This window comes from Chionomys nivalis, chromosome 3 (assembly GCF_950005125.1).
Source record: "Chionomys nivalis chromosome 3, mChiNiv1.1, whole genome shotgun sequence".
NCBI classification, from domain to species: domain Eukaryota; kingdom Metazoa; phylum Chordata; class Mammalia; order Rodentia; family Cricetidae; genus Chionomys; species Chionomys nivalis.
The window spans coordinates 51,006,318-51,030,017 of NC_080088.1; the positions used below are offsets into that span (position 1 = coordinate 51,006,318).

At 40.7% G+C, this 23,700-nt stretch overlaps 1 protein-coding gene across 1 annotated transcript in view; it reads left to right on the plus strand.

Moving 5' to 3' along the window:
• The window catches only part of Myh15 (myosin heavy chain 15), a 129,694-nt gene extending 106,331 nt beyond the window's left edge, over positions 1 to 23,363 (plus strand). The window contains exons 36-40 of the mRNA XM_057765443.1: positions 2,422 to 2,547; positions 5,788 to 5,958; positions 9,809 to 9,913; positions 20,994 to 21,089; positions 23,223 to 23,363. Coding sequence (XP_057621426.1) covers positions 2,422 to 2,547; positions 5,788 to 5,958; positions 9,809 to 9,913; positions 20,994 to 21,089; positions 23,223 to 23,363 — 639 coding nt within the window. The remainder of the gene's footprint in view (positions 1 to 2,421; positions 2,548 to 5,787; positions 5,959 to 9,808; positions 9,914 to 20,993; positions 21,090 to 23,222) is intronic.
• The last annotated feature ends 337 nt before the right edge of the window (positions 23,364 to 23,700 follow it).

Here is a 23,700-nt window from a genome sequence, read left to right on the forward strand (position 1 = left end):
GACAAAAATCAGTGATGACAACTAATGCAACTTATGCTGGAGAGGATGTAGGGTAAAGGGAACACTCCTGCATTGTTGGTGGGAGTACAAACTGGTACAGTCACTTTTGAAAATCAATATGGCATTTTCTCAGAAAATTAGGAAACAACCTCAAGACTCAGCAATACCACTTTTGGATATATACCCAAAGGGTGCTCAATCATACCACAAGGACTCAACTATGCTCATAGCAGCAATATTTGTAATAGCCAGAACCTGGAAACAACCTTAATGTCCCTCATCCGAATAATGGATAAAGAAAATGTGGTACATTTATACAATGGAGTACTACTCAGCGGTAAAAAATAATGACATCTTGAAATTTGTAGGCAAATGGGTGGATCTAGAAAACATTATATTGAGTGAGGTATCCCAGACCCAGGAGGGCAAATATAATATGTACTCACTTGTAATTTGTTTTTAAACATAAAACAAAGAAAAACCAGCCTACAATTCACAACCCTAGGGAACCTAGACAACAAAAAGGACCCTAAGAGAGACATATGTGGATCTAATCTACATGGGAAGTAGAAAAAGACAAGATCTCCTGAGTAAATTGGGAGTATAGGAATCACGGGAGAGGGTAGAAGGAGAAGTGGGGAGGAAGGGAGGGAAGTAGAGAAAAAATATATATCAATAAAAAAGAAATTGCCTCCATTAGACTGGCCTATAGGCAAGTGTGTGGGAGCACATTCTTGATTAATAACTGATAAAGTAGGGCACATCCCGCTGTATGTACTGGTTGAATAAGAAAGCAGACTGAACAAGCCATAGCCTATAAACAGCACTCATGACTTGCCTCTGTGCCAGTTCCTGCCTCTAGGTTGCCTGGACTTTTTTCAGTGATTGATGGTATAAGCTGAAATAAAACCTTCCCTCCCCAAGTTGGTTCTGGTCAGTGTTGTGTCACAGCAGCAGGGAAGCAAACGACGACACTCTGGTGATGAGGCCTTGGTCTGCAGGGCAGTTTCTGAAACTTTAACATGAGAGTTCCAGTCCTTGGATCTCACACTGACCTACGAGATCTTTATCTCTGCAGCAGTTGGAGGCTCGACCAACTCTTAGGTGCTTCCCCTAGACCCAAGATGCCATGTCCAGCATCCATCCAGGAGACATGGGCTTCTCTTAGACACTAGAGTATAACTTACACAAATGATCCTCTGCACATGATACGTTACCTCTTGTCCTTCTGAGAATGGGAGCAGGGAGACCGGAAGGCATTAGCCTGCAGGAGTGTTCATGGTCATCTCCCTGAGAAAGCTGAAGTGATTGCTACACAATCAAACCGGTGTTTAGACTTGTACCATCCTTCAGACTGAGAGAGCTCCTATGAAGTTATGTGCAATGAGCACCCGTAAGACACTTTAGGAAAATAGACTTAATCCCCCCAGGCCACACTGAAGGCACTGGAAATCCTCCAGAGCCCAGGCCTGCCCCTCTACAGAATGGAGAGAGGTGTTTTTGATGATGCTGTGAGCCTGGGATACCTTCTTTCTCTGTCCAAGGCTTTATCTGCTCCAAGAAAGGCAATAACTAGCAGACAGTGGCAGGACGATGGGAAAGGATGAAATGAAAGGAGAAAGGGAAAGTGGGAAGCCCATGCTTTTTACACCCGCTCTTTGTGCTAAGGTTTCACATGCTCACAAAAGCTGTACTTCAAACACAGGGCAGACGAAACAAAGAGGCCTTGGCCTCCAGTGTGACAATCAGGAAGCAACTGGAGCAGCGTGGCCGCAGAGCACAAAGTTCTCCCTTTAATGTCATCCTAGGGGCTGAACTTTATGTCATCTGCTTTCCCATCTCCTCCTCTCTGCAGGTAGACAAGAGGGGAATTGGTGTTCCTGCAGGAGCATGCTGGAATCCTCCAGGTGGCTGCAGGCAACTCCAATTTCTGCTCCAGGATACTTCTTTCTATCACACTGAAAAAGCATTCTTTGATAAGTTAAGAACTAAACCCCGATTTGGCCTTTGGATTATTTGGAGTCACCTCCTTCTGATTCAGGATTCCATTTCTTCTCTCCTGGCAGTGGTTCTCAACCTTCCTAATGCTGTGCCCCTTGAATACAGTTCCTCGTGTTGTGGTGACCCCAACCATAGATGATACCCATTGCTGCTACTGTTAAAATTATGATGTATATATCTGACATGTAGGATGGTGTTAGGTGACTCTTGTGAAAGGGTCCTTTGTCCTCAAAGGGGTTGAGATCCACAGGTAGAGAATAGCTGTTCTAAATGAAACACTTTCATCTGCTATGCCTTTTGCACCCAAACTACCACCTGGGGCTGCATATGATTGACCATGATAAATTTCTCCCACCCAGAGCTGCTTGCTTGTGCATTGATGGTCTCAGGTTTTCTAACTGGAATGTTGTCCTTCCTTAGAACACAGGTCTCCTCAGCCAGAAGAAGAAACTGCAGGCTGATGTTGCTCAGATGCAGAAGGAAGCTGAAGAGATGCTGCAGAGGTGTCAAAAGGCAGAAGAAAATGCCAGGAAGGCAGCTGCTGAGGTGGGCCCGTTGACTACTCATTTCTGTCCTCCAGAGTTCACTAGATCTATAGATCAGAGACAGAACCTGCTGCAGCCCAGGTGGAGTGCATTGATTCCCCATGCAGTCAGGAAGAGGTTAGCTGATCTTGTGGCTTCCCCCTTAGACAGAACACTTAAGCCAGTTGGCTGTTGTCTTCTAAACCGCATTGGCAATGAGAAGGAGTGAATGAATGACTAAAAGTAAAATCCTGTGAAAAACAAGAGTCTTTCTCTTTATGTTAGCTATTTTCAGCTGTGAGTCAATATATCTGGTGTCTAGAAAGAATTCTCCCAATGCTTCCTTACAGATTTTCATTTTTCTTGGGTATGCAATGGTTTTATGATGGTGAGAAGGATGGTTAAACCAATATGTACTACTACTGAGGTAGCAAAAGCAGATGAGAAAGGCAGTGTTTGTGGCTGTGTACCTTATTCACGTGTAAACTAAAATTGTTGTTGATGGTATTTTCCTAGATGGCACTAAATTCAGGGTTAGTTGCTGATCTCAAGAAGTTGCCAGTGTCATACACCCGCTATGGGCAGGTGTTATGCTTCCATCAAAAAGATAGCAAGTGAACAGTGCTATTGAGAAAGAGTTATTGGAGGGGAGGAAGTGATTTTTATATGTTCAGGGCCACGGACTAGAAATTTTGTGGCATATTACATGGACCTGAGCATGATTTCAGCCTCTGCTTACCTTAGTCTACCAAAAGTGTGGTTACATGCAGCACCACCACATTCCTGCTTTAGGAAAGGAAGGTCCTTCTCTTTCTTAAGAAGTTGTGATAAGCCAGGTGGTAGTGGCACATGCCTTTAGTCCCAACACTTGGGAGGCAGAGGCAGAGGCAGGCTGATCTCTGTGAGTTTGAGGCCTGCCTGGTCTATAAGAGTTAGTTTCAGAACAGGCACCAAAGTTACATAGAGAAACCCTGTGTTGAAAAACCAAAATAAAACAACAACAACAACAACAACAACAAAAAGTTGTGAGAACTGAGGAGACAGAACTTTCAACTAGATTTTACATAAAGAGTGATCCTACTTTTCAGGGAAGTGATTGCTTGAATGGTGAGTGTCTCAGTTTCACTTATGCATGTGAACAATGGGTGCACAATTGATGGTGTTGTTTTGGGATGCTGGGAGACTTTAGCTACTGCGGTCTAGCTGTAATAAGAGATCATTGGAAGGTGTGCATCCTGGGCAATCTTCTTGCTTCCTGACTGCTGAAGTGATGTAACCAGCCTCTTAAGTTGCTGCAGCTGACACAGTGGGCATCTATCTCTTTTTCCACTTTGGAGGTTCTTAGCATCATTAATTAAAATAAGTTTAAAATAGACTCACATGATGCTCAAGCACAATTTTATTGGAGTTTGAAAGAAAACCTGCAGGGCAGGCTAGCTATAAATTCTGTCATCTAGAGGAGAGGAGTTGAGGGTGAGTGGAAAAAAATATGCCATTTAAGCTGGCATGGAGGTCAGACACAAGACAGACAAGTAGCCACATAACAGTGGGGAAGGCATTAGAGAAAGAATGAGAATGCCCTAAATTTTGGGGAAACCCAAAATTTGAAGGAAAGCATGCTTAGGAAAAAAATAGAAAAGGGGAAATGATGCTTCTCTGGGTAATTCAGAAAAATGAGCAGATGTATGAAGTTACATGTCTATCGTGTGGTTAGCTACTGCCTTGGAGCAGGGAGTCTGAGAAGAAAAAACATAGTATCTAATTAAAGGGAAGTTCTCCTGCCCATCTCTTTATCATAGTTTAAGGTAAACCCTCCCCTCCCAGGGTTCTTCCTTTGGCTAAGTGACTGATGCCTCCACCTACATGGAGCATTAAGCCTCCTCCCAGGTCAGAGAGTCTATTTTCTTGACCAGAAGAGGTTTTCCACCAGTCTAACAATGTCACAGCTGCAAGCTGTTCCTGGCACCATGTCTTTCCACCATGTGGCCCTGTTTCCTCTGAGCCATGAGCCATGATACATCTATCATCCCGTAACAACTGTTTCTGTCAAATATTCATAGCAACAAGAAATTATCTAAACATATGTTAATTCGCTGTTTTAGTCATGAATTTTTGTTATTATAGAAAACTTCTGAAATCAGGTAACTTTATAAAGAATAAAGGTTGATTTAGCTTGTGGTTCTGTGAGTTTCAAAGGCATGGTGCTAACCACGGAATGGTGAGGGCTTCATGGTGAATGTCACTGCACTGGACAGAACACGAGTGGGAAGAAACTATAATGTCATCAGAAAGTCAGAGTGCCTGAGATCCAACAATTCCTGCTGAAACATTTCTAGTTATCTAACCCTCCCATTTGGTGCCAATCTTTAAGGATATTAGCTCCTGATGTTACTGTACCGAAACCATATGCAGTGGTAACCAGATAGACAGAAAGATTTATTCCTGACTTAAGCACACAAAAGAGGAAACAATTTGAATCATATTGAGAAGCTAAGACATTGTACATAGAGCTAAAGCCCAAAGCAGGATTCACAGCTAACCTTCTTTGTGTCAGATTATTTGTACAGAGAATGTCTGTTGCTATCAAATTCTTTGAACTTGAAAGTGTTTACAGCAGCAAATCAGAAGATACATACTTTCATAGGTATTTTATTGCATTTTTCCTGGTACCTTATATGACAGCAGCTAACTCTACTTAGTTACAGATATCCTCTCATACTTTATTTAGTTAAAAGCCATAGCTTTACTTAGTCATCTTGCTTTCAAGATGTGTTCTATCTTATATACATGACATGTCCTTTTAGGCTTTTCCCTAACAATTCTTACTCCATTCTTTCACATGGCTGCTTCAGTGTCTACTGGCAGATTTGATCAAAACCCTAGGGAATCAGGGATTAGAGAGAGTTGGGTGGAAAGAGATTAAATGTGCAGAGGCCAAGCATACGTCCCCTTCCCCCATGAGATCAGAAGCTAAAGCTCACTGGAATATGAGCTACCTATAGGATCATCTAAGCCACTTTCCTTCCACCTTTCTTCTTCTTTTGAAAGGATTTGCAAATCTTTATTCTATGCATATGATTCTTGCCTACACATGTGTGAAGCACATGTGTGTCTGGTGCTCACAGAAGTCAGAAGAAGGCACTGAATGCACTGAAGCTGGAGCTCCAGCATGACTTCCAGGAATAGTGCCTGGGCTAGATCAAGAGCAGCGAGTTCCCTAACCACTGAGCCATCTCATCAGTCCCTCTTGTCTCTTTCTTAGGCAGCCAACACGTCAGAAGAACTGAAGAAAGAACAAGACACTAATGCTCACTTGGAGAAGATGAGGAAGAATATGGAGCAGACAATTAAAGACTTGCAAAAAAGGCTGGATGAAGTGGAACAGACAGCTGTGCTGGGGAGCAAAAAGGCAATCCAGAAATTGGAATCCAGGGTAGGAGTTTGCTTGGGTAATTGTGGGGGCCTAACAATCTCCATTCAAGGCCTTAATGTCCTGGAACATCACACCTCATCACTTTGTTTAATGGCACTTGCAGATTCTGAGTGTCTGCTCTGAATACATTATTGTTTGACCTTGGGTCAGCCAATAGCACTTTTCTGGGTCTGGATGAAAGTTGTCTTCCCTCTTACTGATGGATGAGAAGCATCTTCTCCCACTCACCACACCAGTTCTAGGCTCTATGCAGACAGGGCAGGGCAGCTCACTCTATCCAAACACATCCTTGCAGTCTTGTTTCTGTGCCAGTGTTCCTGTCATTTTCTTTAAAGAGAATGCCTGTTTCACAGCTAAAGAAAGGAGAGATGAAACATATCCATGATCCAGGAAGACTCAGCGCAGAAACAACAAAGCCTGGCACAAATGATGTGGAATCTACCTTCCGGGAACTTAACAGCATTTATTAAAATGGGCTTTTTAAACTTCCTGAATCAATTTCAGTGACTATGTATATGCCTATAGTATATATGTATATGTATGTGCATATGTATATGCATATAGTAAACTTCACAAAAGTTGGAAGAACATTCTGCTGGGATTTACTGGTTCTCAAGGGCCTCTGAAAAGTGGTGTGCACTCTTTTGCTCATTTCCATACATCCATGCAATGAAATATTAATCCAGACACATGATCTACCCAAACAATTGTGTTGATTAAAAAGAAATGAGGAAGGTCTCATAAATATGTTCTGGAGATCATGAGTAATAATATAAAGATAATGCAAGTAAAACTGTTATGAACTATTTATAATCTTCTGCTCATGAAAGATTAATTTTTCAAAAAATAGGAGGATAAAGACTAGTAAAAAAATTATTAGCCCAAGGAAGAAAACAAAGAGATGGAAGTTAGACCTTTGCAATGTACTTTTTTTGATGTTTTGATGAAAAAATCATATAACTTTTTATATGTTTCAAATCAAAGAAAAGCAAAGTTTGATTCAAGTAGACAAACCCCATCCACCCTTAAAATCTTAATACTAATAGAAAAACAGCTAGATATATATCATGCATAAAACATATACAAAGAATTATTCCCAATGACCTTTACCATAATGCCTTTTAATACAACTCCTGTGGAATATGTCTTAATAACAAACAAGCAAAACTCACAAGCCAAAATAAGGCAAAAAAAAAAAACAAACTGCATGTTTTGTCCCAAAATAAAAACTTTAAATTTTTTTCATTTAATATTCATGCATGCATATAATAGTGTATTTTCATCAAATCCACCCCGTCTCCTTCTTTCCAATTACTCCTCTATCTGTCCTCCATTTTCTCTTTCCAACTTCATATGGGTATTCTCTCTCCTTCTTTTAAATGCTCACTGAATCCATTTAGTGCTGCTTAAATGTCCATGAGTGTGGGCCATGCTTTGGAGCATGGTTAACTTTTCAGGATCTGCATCCTGGAAGAAACAAAATAACAATTTCAAATAGTAATAAGATGAATATGATATTTATTCAATAACTTAGGTAAGAACCAAGAGTTTACTCTAAGAGGAAAGGCACTTAAACGTGTTATTCCCTTTAAAAAGTAAAAAATTATAATGGTACTTCGATCACCCATTTAATAGTGCAGGATATTTATCTTATCTCATTGTCTTAGGGCTTTATTGCTGTGAAGAGATGCCATGACCACCAGGGCAACTCTTACAAAGGAAAACATTTCTCTGGGGCTGGCTTACAACTTCAGAGGTTTAGTCCATTATTGTCATGGTGGGAAGCATGGCAGTGAGCGGACATGGTGCTTGAGCAAAGAGTTTTCCATCTAGATTGGCAGGCAACAGGAAGAGCCAGTGACACTGCTCCTGGTTTGAACATTTGAAACCTTATAATCTGATCCCAGTGACACATTTCCTTCAACAAAGCCACGCTCCCTAATAGTGCCACTCCTTATGAGCCTATGGGGATCATTATAAGTCAAACCATCATACTCATAACTAGCAGTGAGCTGATACCAGATGATACTGAGAAATTAAAGGCTTAAAAGTATAATTAGCATATCCTTGTTTTCAACAACTTTTTGTACTATAGCACAGTCTCTGAGATAATCTATAAAGAATAAAATTTTATTTGGCTCAGATGCTTAGTGTCCAATAACATCAAGCTTCTAACCTTGGCCTTCTTGCTACAGTGTCACATAGAAGTGGGCATCACATGGCAAGAAACAGCAAACAGGACTCTTACTAAAGTCATTAATCACGCTGGGGGTGGAGGTGGTGTCAGACCTTTGTGACCACATCTAATCTTAGTTACCTTCAAAAGGCTTTCCATCCAAATACACATGAAAATTGGGAGTTTAGGTTTCAGACTCATGGACTTTGGGAAGGACATGCCCACAGAGTAATCATTACTCTTTAGAACTACATTGCAAGGTCAGACCAAGTGGAAACACATGGCAACTGGGATTCCTTTTGGTCAGGCACCTTTTACTGTGAGGTGCTCTAATTACATTTCAAAACAAACAAAACAGAACACCTTAAACACATCCTTTTAAAAATAGAGTTCTGTCGGCCTGTGTGAGTCCCTCATGGATGCATGTCCAGAATGCCCAGAGAGATGTAGTGATGGTTCATCCATGAGGAAGCTGCACACCTGCTAACCTACCTGCCCTGTTGCACCTTCCTGTGGAGGAACAAAGAGGGTAGAAGTTTAGCTTAGGAAGCTGCAGGAGATGATGACAGCCTGGGAGATCAAGTTGAAGAAGCCCACCCATGCCTCAGGGTGCCAGCCCTCAGTTTTAAAATGGTCATGGAGAGGGGGCATTTTGGTCAAGAAGGCATGGAATGCTGCATAGGGATATCTGGGAGAATGTCCCATCAGCGGAAGCAGCCACTTACAGCCTCCCAAACCAAGACTGTGGCCCCTCTTTGCCCACTTCTCTCCATAGTAGTTGAAATCTTTCCACACGCTCTGTTTCACTCGCTCTAGTTTGCTTCCCATCATGAGAAAGTACACTTGTTCACAGGAGAGCTGTGGGTGTGTTTTCTCCATTGTTCTGGCACCGGGGTATGGTGAACAGTAGGCACGCCTCTCAGTGAATATTATGGTCATTTTACTTGCATGACTCTATGCACAGGATGTTCCCTATTGTACTTCTCTGCCAAGCAGGGCTTCAGGTCTGCATGTGACATGTACATGACAGACTCAGGGTACGATCCAGAGTCTGAGGGGAACATGGAGAAAAGAGCTTGAGATCAGGGTGTGTGGTACAGGATCTTCAACACTGCTGTGTGACAGACAGCTGTGCTACACATACATATACAAACACACAGAGCACATACAACACACACAGAGCACACATACAGAGCACACAGACACAGAGATACACAGGCACACACACAGACACACAAACATGAATACCATGTAGACACACACACGCAGACACATATACACACAGAGAGAACACACACAACACACACACACATAGAACAGACATACACACACAGGACACATAGATGCATGCGTGTGTGTGCACACACACACACGATTTTGCTATGTTGCAGTGAAAGACGAGAGGCTCACATTCTCTCTTTAAATTAGTCTCTCACATTGCCAAGAATTTTAACCATTCTTTATGAGTTCACATAGGTTAACAGCCCCAGTTTGGTTGATGGTTCTTTTCCAGAAAGATTGTCCTATTTATTCACTACCAGAAAAAAAAAGTGGGCCTATCTTCCCTTGACTATTTCACTCCTTCAGTAAATTCTCCATTGGGTAACTGTATGGCAACCTTGTTACCAGAATGTATGTTACCAGAATGCAGGCTGAGGTCATGGTTTGTTACAGGTGCGGGACCTGGAAGGGGAACTGGAAGGCGAAGCCAGGCGCAGTGCAGAGGCCCAGCGGGAAGTTCGCAGACTGGAGCGAGGCATCAAAGAGCTGACCTATCAGGTACTCCAGGAAAACACTCTTATGGGATCTGGTTAGGTTTCTCCTGCAGCAGTGTGTACCTTCCAGCCAGAAGTGGTCTTCTTGGACACTGCAGCTGTCTCTGAGCAGTGGATATTTTCTTGCATTGTCTGAGCTATCCAGGGCTTGGCTCTATCCATCTCCAGAGCTCATAGTGAGAGCCAGAAAGGAACGATTGAAGTGAAAACTATGCCATCTTTGTTTTTCCATGCTTAGTGTTAGTACTACTTTGAGAAAGAGGTTTTCATGTGAAAGCCAGAGTGAGAACATGAAAGAGAAGTGACCGCTACACACTAGGGGTGGTCACCTCCCCACTGCCTGCATGGACTGGGTTGGAGACGTGTCCACTCCTTTGAAAAGTTTGTTTCTGGGCCCAGATGAGAACATCGATACTAAAATGTGGTTTTCTTTGAGAAAGTTTTCTGGAGCTTATCTGTAATCTAACTTTAACATTGACTTGAAGTCAATAACTGAAAGAAGGTGCACAAGTTCCTACACATGAGCAATGTGCAGCTAAATGAATGACATATCTCATCATCTACACGCTTGCTTTCCTCTTTCCTGCAGTCTCTGCAGTGGAGTTGGCAACTTGCTATGCTAACAAGGCTGGCCTGTAACTTGTGTACCCAGCAGTCATCCTGCCTCAGCCTCCCAAGAGCTGGGACTATGGGGCTGTGTCACTACATTCGGCTCTTGCTTTTTCTTTTTAGTGGAACAGAGTCCCTGATAGCACAGGTCATTGTCGGCTCTCCCTTCCAGTGCACAGCATCTTCCCAGTACACAGTTGGGATGTGCATATTGATGCATTGCCTAAAGGCATGACTCTATTCTGAGATGCTCCATAAGGAAACATAACAGTTTAGTGGTGATGTGAATATCAACGGTGTACTGCAAACCCAGATACTGCAGCCTATACACAGGGAAGCTGCTCTCAGCTAAACCCTGTGCAGCATATCTCTGTACGTAGTTCTGCAGAGAGTGTTTCATAGAGTCAAATGTTTGTTTATAAACATGTCTAAACCTAGAAAAGGTAAAAGAAAGGGTTTCAAATTGATACACCTTGAAAATGGTATACCTTATAAGTAGGGCACTATTATTTATGGCTCTTAATAAATCAGAAGTTACTTAGGTGAGAGAATGCATAAGTTCAGGATATAATTATACAGTGCTGTAGATTTTATCAGTATGTTGATTACTATAGTATATTGGTTATACTGTGTTGTAGATACTGAATCTTGGTTACCATAAATTTATGAAACATTATTTTTAATTTTTCTTGCTTAACTTTAGATCAGTGTAATGTATTACTTTAACTCATTTTGACTCACAGTAATTCCCAATCTTTAAGCAATTGTATAGTTGTATATTTTCCCTTTTATATTCTTTTTAAGTTTATTTTTAGTTATCATACACAATAACCAGTTCCGTTATGGCATTTTCATACATAGTTGTGGTTGGTTCTCCCTACCTCCTTCTTCACCACACACCTACCAGCTCCTACTCCACTCAGCCCTTCAACTCTGCCTGTTCCCCTTTCCTCTCATATCAGACATGTTCTATTACCCTCTCCACCTGTTCTCTTAATGCCTCTTTGTTCCCGATCCTACTCTTCTGGTTTTTAGCTACACTTGACTTCCACACAATCCACACAGATTGATAGAATATAATATATGTATCTCAGTTAGAAGCATATGAGGGAACATATGTTGTTTGTCTTTCTGAGCCTGAGTTTCCTTACTCATGTAACACTGCCAGCTCCATTCATCTTCCTGCAAGTTTTATTTTCTTTATATCTGAATACAATTACACTATAAATATGCACTATATTTTTATGATCCATTATTTTTGTTCTTGTTTTACAAAGCCTTTTCTATTTTTATTGTTGCTTTTATGAACATATATTAATTATACAGAGTAATAGGTCTCATGATATTTTCATACATGTCTATAAAGGGTTTTTTCTCTAAAATTATTTTGTTGTTTAGGACACACACATTAAGGACTGGAGAGATGGCTCAGTGGTTAAGAGCATTGGCTGCTCTTCCAGAGGACCTGGGTTCAATTCCCAGTACCCACCGGGCGATGGTGGTGCATGCCTTTAATCCCAGCACTCGGAAGGCAGAGGGAGGTGAATCTCTGTGAGTTCGAGGCCAGCCTGGTCTACAAAAGCTAGTTCCAGGACAGCTAGGACTGTTAAACTGAGAAACCCTGTCTCGAACAAACAAACAAACAAACAAGCAAGCAAAAAAAACAAGCAAACAAACAGAAAAAACATTCCCAGTACCCACTTGGCAGTTCACACCTATCTTTAACACCAGTTCCAAGGCTTCTGATATCCTTACTCAGACATACATGCAGGCAAAACACCAACAAACATAAAACATAAACAAATGGTATGAGAGAGGCGGGAAGAGAAGGGACATACATATTGACCTAGGCCCATACAGGGTCAGGGTCAGGCTTGTTAAGTATCTTACTGTACTTTCTGCTTGTATATCTTCTCTTACTCTAATTCCTTTAGAGATGACATATACGGAGTTTCATCTCATATGACAATGAATCCTTCTGGAATACTCTCATGAGGGATCTTTCTGATTCTGCTCTTGAAGAGAGATAACTCTTTTTATGAACCTGTCCATGGTGATTTTCTTGGTTTCTTTTTTTCATAGATTTGCTTATATGCAGATCATGCTCATGAACGTTCTTTTGTGTTAATGTAAACCCTTTAGTGTTTCAAACTTTCTAAGGAGCTTGTTGAGGTCTCAAAAGCTTTTGCTAAATTTTCAATGGCCTGCTAATTATCTTAGGGTTCTTTTGCAATGGTCATTTGTCTGTCTTTTCTCCAGCCACACACCCAGTGGAAAAAAAATAGCTCTTTTTTTTACTCCATTGACCACCAACATACCCGTGTGTCAGTGATCAAATAGGATTTTCATTTGTTTGTTTTTGTTTTTCAAGACAGTATTTCTCTGTGTAGTTTTGAAGCCTGTCCTAGAACTCACCAGACTGGAGCTCATGGAGATCCACCTGTCTCTGCCTCCCAAGTGCTGGGATTAAAGGTGTGCACCACCACTACCCGGCTGAACAAATGGTTCTTTTGTGCTTGACTGTTGCATACAGTGTTGAGTACATATTTCCCAAATTTTCTTTTAGCCTTCTCACATTGCATAATATAACTTACTCTGGTAAAAGGCAAACCCATTTTAGGCACATTGGTATAGCTCCTTTGACATTGCTAATGCAGGGACTTGGGTCCTGACTCTAATTCTAGAAGTCATTAGAAATGTCAACACCTTTTCCCTACAGCAGGAAACACAGTGTTGGTAAGAAAGCAGGGCATCATGGTTGTATCAAATGGAGCTAATTTAGCTATAATGGACTACGTGGACACTTGCTTAAAACATTTATTTTTACTTTATGTGTTTTGAATGTTGTGTCTACATGTATGTATATGTACCATGTATGCCTGATACCTGAAGATTTGTGAATAGGATTCTGGATCCTTGGAACTAGAACTCTGGATGGTTGTGAACCACTGAGTAGGTGCCAGGAACTGAACCCAGGTCCTCTGTAAGAGCAAAGAGTATTCCTAACTGCTGAGCCATCTCTCCAGACCCTTAGACAGTTGTTTTCTGACTAAATACCTGGTTCTTTTTCTAATGTGAGCTTGACATTTCTTTTAAACAATGAGCTCTGGAAGTCATAGTTGATGTAGCTAAAAAAAAAGTAACTATCTTAGAGAAATGGCATTTGGTACCCTATACTACATTTGGGAAGTTATAATATCATTTACTGATAATGTATTTTTTATTTGTTCATGGATGGTTCCTATTGCATTCTTCTATAAACAGTTTCAATATAGATTTAAGCACCAAACCTATAATTTTCTTATTTTCACTGCCGTGAAGATTTCATTTTTGATCCACTGTGGTTTAATTTTGTTTCTTCCTCAACAATGTTGAAATTTCTCATGTCCTAGTTTTGAGTAGAGCTTTTTTTTTCTTTTTTTTTCTTTTTTTTTTTGACTTGTGTTCTTGTGAGGTGGCTTTCAGGCTGTTCTATTCGCACACACCCTTTGGCTAAAGGTAGGGTCCCAGGGATTCAAAGGGGTGCATTTCTTATTGTTTTCCAAGTGCCTCTATGGTACATTGATAGTTCCCATTCCATTACAAGTCAGATGATTCCCCCTGAACAGTACCCTGTGTGTTAGTTTAGGACCCTGTAAGTTGAAAAAGGCTCTAAAAAGCTTCCTACATTGTTTGATATTAGTACCTATTTTAGTAATATTCAAAGTTGATTCTGAATCAATTTAGTCCATTTCTCTCTAACATCAAGATACTCTTTGGCTTATCAGGCAGTATATTTGTGATAGACCATTTTCAGATTTTCAGGTGTCATTTGAAAAAAAAATTGCCATTTTTAGAAGAACACAACTATGGTTCTCTTTTCCTAGTAAACTCCTCTGGAAAGATTCTATAATTATGCACTGGAAAAGCAATCAAGCTTGATCTTACTCTAAAATAATTTTATGGATTGTCTTCACTGTCCATTTGTCTTCTTTATGTCTTTGGGATTTAGAAATGTAAGTGCCTACAAAACTGTTCCAGAAATGCAAGATGTAAGATCAGCAGCTCTTCATTGTCTAGAAAGTAAAGATTGTCCCAATATGTCCTCTACCCTTCATTCAACTCCTTCACTTTGCCTTGAAGACCTCCTGTATTCAGGAATCTGGGTATGGACATTATTCACACTTCACAAGTTAGTGAAAATGTAGCATGATCATTTTTAGGGACAGGGAAGCAGAAGTTTGTAAAATAACCATGTAGGGCCTTCTATTCAGGACCCAGATGTCAGACTGGTGTTGCAAGTACAAATGGTTCACTGACAGTTACAACTCTGAAAAGCAAGATGAACTCCAAGAAGATTGTGACAGATAGGACCCCAACTGCAGGCTGACAAAGTGTGAAACGAGTGGTGGGATAGAAAGAGCCTCAGGTAGCTATGGGAGGTCTGGGTAAATGCTAAGAAACTCTCTAGCGCTGAAACTGCCTAAATAGGAGCATCCTGTAGGGCCAAAAAGACCAGAACAGTAGTCGCACTTAGTCCAGATTTTCTTAGTCCAATTATTGCCTAGAACTGTTTGGCCTTGGTGCTAATGCTATGACAGAGACCAAAAATCCCTACTAGTAAAAGCTGTCATGTGACTGCACTTCTCACAGCTGAAGTTCTTTTCTAGAAGAGACTTCCAACACACATTCATGGCTACTACAGTTAAAGTCTGAAAGGGGAGATGTGAACTCAGGCCTCGCATCTAAGGGTTTACCCTTCCAGTGGGATGAGCATCATTGGCATCAACACCCACTTACTTGTAGCTATTTCTTTCAGCTGTCATCTGATTAGTCTCCTCTGTTATGTCTCTCTGCTTAGCAGTTGGCTCTGTATTAGTTTTAGAATTCACTGGAAACAGTGTTATAGAATTCTGAATTTCATAAGTCTTCTAAATTAGGATAAATGGATGAAAGCACAGGAAGGACTTGATTTAAAATCCAGGCTAGCTCAGCTCCCCAACTTGTTTGAGCCCTATATGTTCATCATACAGGACTGAGTAATCTTTTTTTTTTTTTTTTTTTTTTTTTTTTTTTTTGGTTTTTCGAGACAGGGTTTCTCTGTGGTTTTGGAGCCTGTCCTGGAACTAGCTCTTGTAGACCAGGCTGATCTCGAACTCACAGAGATCCTCCTGCCTCTGCCTCCCAAGTGCTGGGATTAAAGGCGTGCGCCACCACCGCCTGGCTTTTTTTTTTTTTACATATTGAAAAAAAAATTTTCCGCCTCCTCCCCGCCTCCCATTTCCCTCCCCCTCCTCCCGCCCCTCTCCCCCTCCCCCCACTCCTCTTCTCCTCCCTCTCCAGTCTGAAGAGCAGTCAGGGTTCCCTGCCCTGTGGAAAGTCCAAGGTCCTCCCCCCTCCATCCAGGTCTAGAAAGGTGAACATCCAAACTGTCTAGGCTCCCACAAAGCCAGAACATGAAGTAGGATCAAAACCCCGTGCCATTGTCCTTGGCCTCTCATCAGCTCTCATTGTCCGCCATGTTCAGTGAGTCTGGTTTTATCCCATGCTTTTTCAGTCACAGTCCAGCTGGTCTTGGTGAGCTCCCAATAGATCAGACCCACTGTCTCAGTGGGTGGGTGCACCCCTCGTGGTCCTGACTTCCTTGCTCATGTTCTCCCTCCTTCTGCTCCTCATTAGGACCTTGGGAGCTCAGTCCGGTGCTCCAGTGTGGGTCTCTGTCTCTATCTCCATCCATCGCTAGATGAAGGTTCTATGGTGATATGCAAGATATTCATCAGTATGGCTATCGGATAGGGTCATTTCAGGTTCCCTATCCTCAGGTGCCCAAGGAACTAACTAGGGACATTGCCCTGGGCACCTGGTAGCCACTCCAGGTTCAAGTCTCTTGACAACCCTTAGGTGTCTCCCTTAACTAAGATATGTGCTTCCCTGCTCCCCTATCCAACCTTCCTTTATCCCCAATCATCCCGTTTCCCCAAGTTCACCCCATCCTCTCCTTCACACTTTTCTCTCCCCATCTCCCCTCACCCCCATTCCACCCCACCCCCAAGATTCCAATTTTTTGCCCGGCAATCTTGTCTACTTCCCATAGCCAGGAGGATAACTATATGTTTTTCCTTGGGTTCACCCTCTTATTTAGCATCTTTAGGATCACAAATTATAGGCTCAGTGGCCCCTATCCATGGCTAGAAACCAATTATGAGTGAGTACATCCCATGATCTTCTTTTTGGGTCTGGGTTACCTCACCCAGCATAGTATTTTCTATTTCCATCCATTTGCATGCAAAATTTGAGAAGTCATTGTTTTTTACCACAGAGTAGTACTCTAATATGTATATATTCCACACTTTCTTCATCCATTCTTCCATTGAAGGACATCTAGGTTGCTTCCAGGTTCTGGCTATTACAAACAATGCTGCTATGAACATAGTTGAACAAATGCTTTTGTCATATGATAGGGCATCTCTTGGGTATATTCCCAAGAGTGGTATTGCTGGGTCCAGAGGTAGGTTGATCCCAAATTTCCTGAGAAACCGCCACACTGATTTCCAAAGTGGTTGCACAAGTTTGCAGTCCCACCAGCAATGGATGAGGGTACCCCTTTCTCCACAACCTCTCCAGCAAAGGCTATCATTGGTATTTTTGATTTTAGCCATTCTGACAGGTGTAAGATGATATCTCAAAGTTGTTTTGATTTGCATTTCTCTGATCGCTAAGGAGGTTGAGCATGACCTTAAGTGTCTTTTGGCCATTTGAACTTCTTCTGTTGAGAATTCTCTGTTCAGTTCAGTGCCCCATTTTTTAATTGGGTTAATTATCATTTTAGCGTCTAGTTTCTTGAGTTCTTCATGTATTTTGGAGATCAGACCTTTGTCAGTTGTGGGGTTGGTAAAGATCTTCTCCCAGTCAGAAGCCAGCCCACTGACTAGGACTGAGTAATCTTAAGATTAGTAGTAAATTGTATAGCATCAGATGGTACTTTGGTACGGAGGCTACTTACAGGTGTTATAAGTAGCTTAGCTAAACCGATATAAGGGGAAGCAGGCAGAATGCTATGGGATACAGGGGGGGATGATCCTGTTTACACTGGAATTTTTATTAGGTATAGAAGGACCAATGTCACACTGTAAAGTCATTTTTTATCATCATGCCAAAGAACCTTAGTTAATCTACATGTAACTAAAAAAGGTTTACCATAGCCATAGTTTTGGCCATGATTTCATTTATGTTGCTTTGGGGGATATAGGGCAACAAATTTACTAATCTTATAGCCAGAAAAAGTAAGAGGAAGGAGTTTGGGATCCACTTTCTCCTTTGCCGATTACACCTCCAGTGATCCCAAGATGTTCTTTTAGACCCCATCTTTAAGAAGTCTTACCACTATTGTATACCAACCTGTGACTGAGCCCGACACTTGGCTTTAATGTCTCTGGAGGAAATAGCTGATAGCAGAGGTAAACTGGAGCTAGTAAAAAGATGGGCACAGAGTGCAACTTGATTAAATCTGTCTCATGTTGACAGAGGTTTCTGTCATGCCTAGTTCTGCAGCCATTCAGTCCCAAAGAAACACACAGAGACCTACACTAATTATAAACTGGTTGGCCTATTATCTCAAGCTTCTTATTAACTAATTCTTACATCTTAATTAGTTCACAATTTTTGTCTGTTAGTCACATGGCTTGGTACCTTTTGTCAGTGAGGCATTCTCATCTTACGTCCTCTACATCTGGGTAATGAATGCAGACTGAGCCTTTCCTCTTCCCAAAGTTCTCCTGTTCTGGTTGCCCCACCTAAACTTCCTGTGTGGCTACTGGCCAATCAGCATTTATTAAACTAATACAAGTGACAATTCTTTACAGGGTATAAGAAGATTGTCTCACAGCACACTTCCCCTTTTTTTCTTTTCAATACAAGAACTCTGAATCTAATCTCCTTTGTTTAGCTTTTTTTTTTCTTAACCATTATACATAACAACTTGTAACCAACACTCTAAACAAAGACAAACACTCACAATCCATTTTTAGAATGTGGGCATAGTTTTCTAGGCTACTTCCTGCTGATTGGGGGGTGCTGATAATCTTATGGGGACCTAAAGAAAATTTAAGATTATGGTCAGGTCCTGAATGGAATATTCTGTGAGGCTTGATCATCTCACCCAGCACTCTTGAAGCTATTCTGAATGTAGAACTCAGAGGAAACTCCAACAGAGGTCCTTTGAAATGTTAGATCATCTCAGCCATCTACTCCTATTGAAGATTTTTCAGGTGGTCTGCCTTGATCAAACCTGATTTTTCTTAACTCAGAATGAATCTACCACCTCTCATTTCCTGCAGAAACAAAACAAAACCTTGTCTCCAAAGTAACATATCTTTTGACTTAAAATTTGAAGTCAAGGCATTTTCAAAATATATATGTTGGATTAATCTAGCAGCATTTATAATCAAATGTCTTTTATCAGCTGTTGCTCCTTCCTCACCATCAAACAATTTGAAGACAACACAATAATACACAGTATCCAGATTCTCTGTGCATTTTCAATCTTTACGTGCCTCTATTTTAAGCTGTATTTCTTTTTCTTTTTTTTTTTTTGAGTCAGGGTTTCTTTATGTATTTTTGTCTTTTTGTCTGTCCTGGAACTTACTCTGTCGACCAGGCTGTCCTTGAACTCATAGAGATCCCCCTGCCTCTGCCTCTCAAGTCCTAGGATTAAAGGTGTATTCCGCTACTACTTTCTTTTTTCCTTTTGTTTAAGGACTTTATCCTTTTTATTTTATCTCCCAAGCATTCATATATTTTTAAACACACTGTAAAGCATTTAGAATTTTTTTTTATCTGAATCTATCTTTACTGTATATCTCTCTTTTTCTGACCACATGAGTCTTTAATTTGCTAAGCAATATGGCTAGGATTAAAGCCGTGACTTTGATAGGTGAATCCACCCCATTCCTTAGCTTTCTGAGAGTCTAGCTTCATGGCAGAAGTACTGGCAGGAGCCATGTTTATTGCGAGAACTCTATGGAGTTCAAGGTCCCTGCCACCACCAAGAAGCATGCTGTTAGCTATTTATAAACACCATTTAAGCTCTTAAAAGAGCTACAAGGTATTTGCAGCTAAAGCTGAATCAGAAAGCCCCTCTTAAATGAGACGTGCTTGCCTCTAGCAAACAGAGCCCACCCGAGAAAAGGCAACTACCAAGAAGCCATGCTTAAATCTGCTCTTTTATGTCTAGAATTACTTCCCAAGCTCTCTCAGGTTTTATGTGGATATAGCTGTCCACATTGGCACCATTTGTCGGGGGAGTCATTTCCTGGCCACCCAGATTCTGAAATAATCACACAGAAACTATATTATTTGCTATACTGTTAGGCCAATAGCTTATGCATATTTCTAGCTCACTCTTATATCTTAACCCCTTTCTATCATTTTATATTTTACGATAGACTTGTGGGTTACCAACAAGGTTCTGGCTGGTGGTTTGCGTCTTTCTCCTCTGGTGGCTCTATGGCTTCTTATTAACTAATTCTTACATCTTAATTAGTCTGTGTTAGCTATGTGGCTTGGTTCCTTTTATCAATGAGGTGTTCTCATCTTGTGTCCTCTGCATCTGAGTGATGACTGCAGACTGAGCCTTTCCTCTTTACAGAATCCTCCTGTTCTGGTCACCCTGCCTATACTTCCTACCTGGCTACTGGTCAATCAGTATTTATTAAACCAATACAAGTGACAAATCTTTATAGGGTACAAGACCGTTGAGGTACTTTATTTCTTTGAACGTTTAACAGCTTTGAAATGAAAATACTCCAGTGTTACCAGGGGTGTGGGAAGAGGACCAGGAGCATGAAGAGTCCCTTCAACATGTTCTTTTTTAGAATGTAAAAGGCTCCCTGAAGAACTATTGAGGAAACCCACACCCCTATGCCTCCTTTCTCCAGCTCAAGTCTAGACAATGACAGAGTTGAGGATGATGGCCACACAGAGATCCACACAGCTTATAGACCTTCCCTCACCATCTTTGCTGAAGCCCATGACAAAATTCCGAGGAACTTGGCTTTTATAGTTTATTACATGAAGCCAAGGACCAATTCAGAAGTTCAGGTGTTGAATTGCTTGGATTGACAGAGTTGGCTTTCCATTTTACATAAATAGCTTGTGTAATACTAAATTTTATTCCTAGAAAGCAATATCGGGCAAGTTTAGCTTATCTGGAATGAAAATGTTGAAGGATATATCAAACCTAATGGTCTTGACTTCCATTTAAATAAAGGCTGGCAGGATGCTGTAAAGATCACGAGACAAGTCGTTGCCATTTCGCAGAGCCATTCATTACTTTTTCAAAACTTAGGATGAATAGAGATTAATGTAGTTTTAAAAACACCGTTGTCAGATAATACTTACAAAAAATTCCCAACCTTTACTTCCTCATGTGAGAATACATTCAATGTGCATGGCTGGATCCTTCAAATGACTTTCCCATGCATGCCTATCCATTTTAGGCAGAAGAAGATAAGAAAAATCTGAATAGGATGCAGGCTCTGTCTGAGAAACTTCAGCTGAAAGTGCAGAGTTACAAACAGCAAATGGAAGCAGCGGTAAGTGCCAGTTGCAGCATCATGGATTTCCCAGCCATTGCTTTTGGTTAATGCTCTGAGCTTGGGAAACAGCTCAGCAGAGACAGCCATCTGGACATCACATCTGCCCTTCCTCTGCTTTTATGTAAGTTAGCACTGTGGCTTATAGGAGGGGGTGGGGAAGGAAAATTGTGTTGCTTTTCCTTTCCAGAAACCGTACTTCTCTCCCTTTACCTGGTGGCTATACTCAAGCCTATGTAGGACCAGAAATGAGCCAAATAATATCAATGTGTCATGCAGCGCTGGGAAATTTTGCAAGGTTTCATCATGGACTCCTAAAGCTCTAGACTTTGGGTGAACACAATCAACACAATATGTCATATATTTTTCTGATGAATCTGGACAAGACATAAAGAAAACCACTACCATTGACATGTTCTTATCTTCCTTTGCTATCTCTTTTTACTGGTCTCAGCTTACCTTTTCCATATTCCACAGAGCCCTTAAAGTAATATATTAAAGCCTAGGTACTGCATGAAGGTGTCAGTTTATACCTACTAATATTTTGAGGGGTCTGAATCTATTGATTTGGTGCTATGCCCAAAAATTACTCATTGGTTCATAATTTGAAAGGACAGCCACTTATACCCAGGGGTAGGTTAGGATTTGACTCTGACTTTAAACCAATTAATTGTGATTGCTTTAGTATACAAGAATGTGAAAGTTATACTACCTGTACTTGGTGGTGGAAAGGAACACCAATTTTGAATTTCCAGGGGATAACAGCTGTAAAATGGGTCTCAGTTTTCACTCTTAAAAAGAAGTTCCTGGTTTCATTTTTCTTTAAATGTATGAGCATTTTGCTTGCATGTATTTTTATATAAAGATTTTATGTAAATCTTTATATGACTTTTCTGGTGCCTACATAAGCCAGAAGAGGGCATCAGATCCTCTGAAACTGTATTAGAGGTAGTTGTGAGCTACCATGCATGTATTCAGAAATACCCAGTTGCAGCTGTCCTCCATGTTAACTCATTTGTGCACAAGCTGCCCTTTTGTCTGGGCATCCCCAACCCAGAAAGGCATCCTCACCTTTCCCACTGCTCGACATTTTGGTAACAACAACCTTAAGATGGCTTCCTATTTCTTGAGACACCGGTAACAAAATCTTCAGGGGTCCTTCCTAAGTGATAATCAGGTTAGATCTGTCTTCACGGGCTGACCACTTCCTAATAAGGTAAACAAGAGTCAATCTTCAAACCTCAAAAACCCACAGAGCCTAAATGCCAACAAGAAAGCTTGAGACATTGGGAAGATGTGGCTAACGAACAAACAGAGTTCTGATTTGGATTCCAGCATATACCCTGACCATCAAGCAATAAAATAAAGACAAACAGAACCACTTACAATCACTGTCATTTTATTTAATACTATTATTTTGGTGGAACAGTGAGATGTTTTCATTTGAATGGTCAAAAGTCCAAAAAGATTTGTTCTCCCATTTTCTTTATCTAAACACATGTTTGTTCTTGTGGGAATTAATTAATATTTATTGCCTCAAGTTGTTTCAAAACATTTCACTCACTGGAAGTTCAAACACTCTGTGAGACAATCCTCATATCCAAAAGAATGCTTCTCACACACTATTTTAAAGGTAGTTAATTCACATTTTAACTTTTACCGAGTATTTCAGCAGATATTAATACCTTACTAGCACTTCATCTCTGGTTAAGCTTCTGAATTTTAATCAGGAGTCAAGAGCAACATTTGACCATATGAGGTACGAACTATGGTTGAGAGTTGGAAGGGGGTAAAACTTTTGTCTACCACAGAAGAATCACCACACCTCATATTTTGGCGATACAACCTACAAAACACCAGTATATATAAACTGTCAAAAATATCAAAAGAAAGAAAGAAACAAGCAAACAGACCCAGGTCTTCAGGAAGAGTTGTAAGGGCTCTTAATTCAGAGTCAACTCTGCAGCCTCCGGTCCTACTCTTAAGTCCTACCTGTGTGTCTTACACTGAAACAACATATTCCATTTAGGACTGAGTTTGTGTCCCTTCCATTTGCAAGTCTCTCATTTCAAAGCAGAGAATATGATGATGGAATAGCAGCATCCTAACTTTCTGTGTTTTCCATTTTTGCAGGAGGCTCAAGCTAATCAATACCTTTCCAAGTATAGGAAGCAGCAATATGAGCTGAATGAAGTCAAAGAGAGAGCAGAGGTAGCAGAATCTCAGGTCAATAAACTCAAAGCTAAAGCAAAGGAGTTTGAAAAAAAGGTATGATCTACTCTGAAAAATCTTACACCCTGTTGCTTTAGGGCTCACAACATTGCATGGATTAGTATAACAAGAAATAACCTTGACTTTTTTCTTCAAATATTTTTTATAAAAACAGCAAAACAAGTTAAAATAAAAATTCTTTCCCTATTTATTAAATTCTACTTGTCGAGATAATATAGTACTGCTAAACATTTAAGTTGGAAAGACATTCTATTTATTTTTCAAATGTTTCATCCCAGGTTAACTAGTAAGCTCTAAGACTTCAACCTTTATTTATGCAGAATACTCATGAATTCACACAGCAAAGGTGATTTCAAAAGCACAAATGGACCCCGAAGTT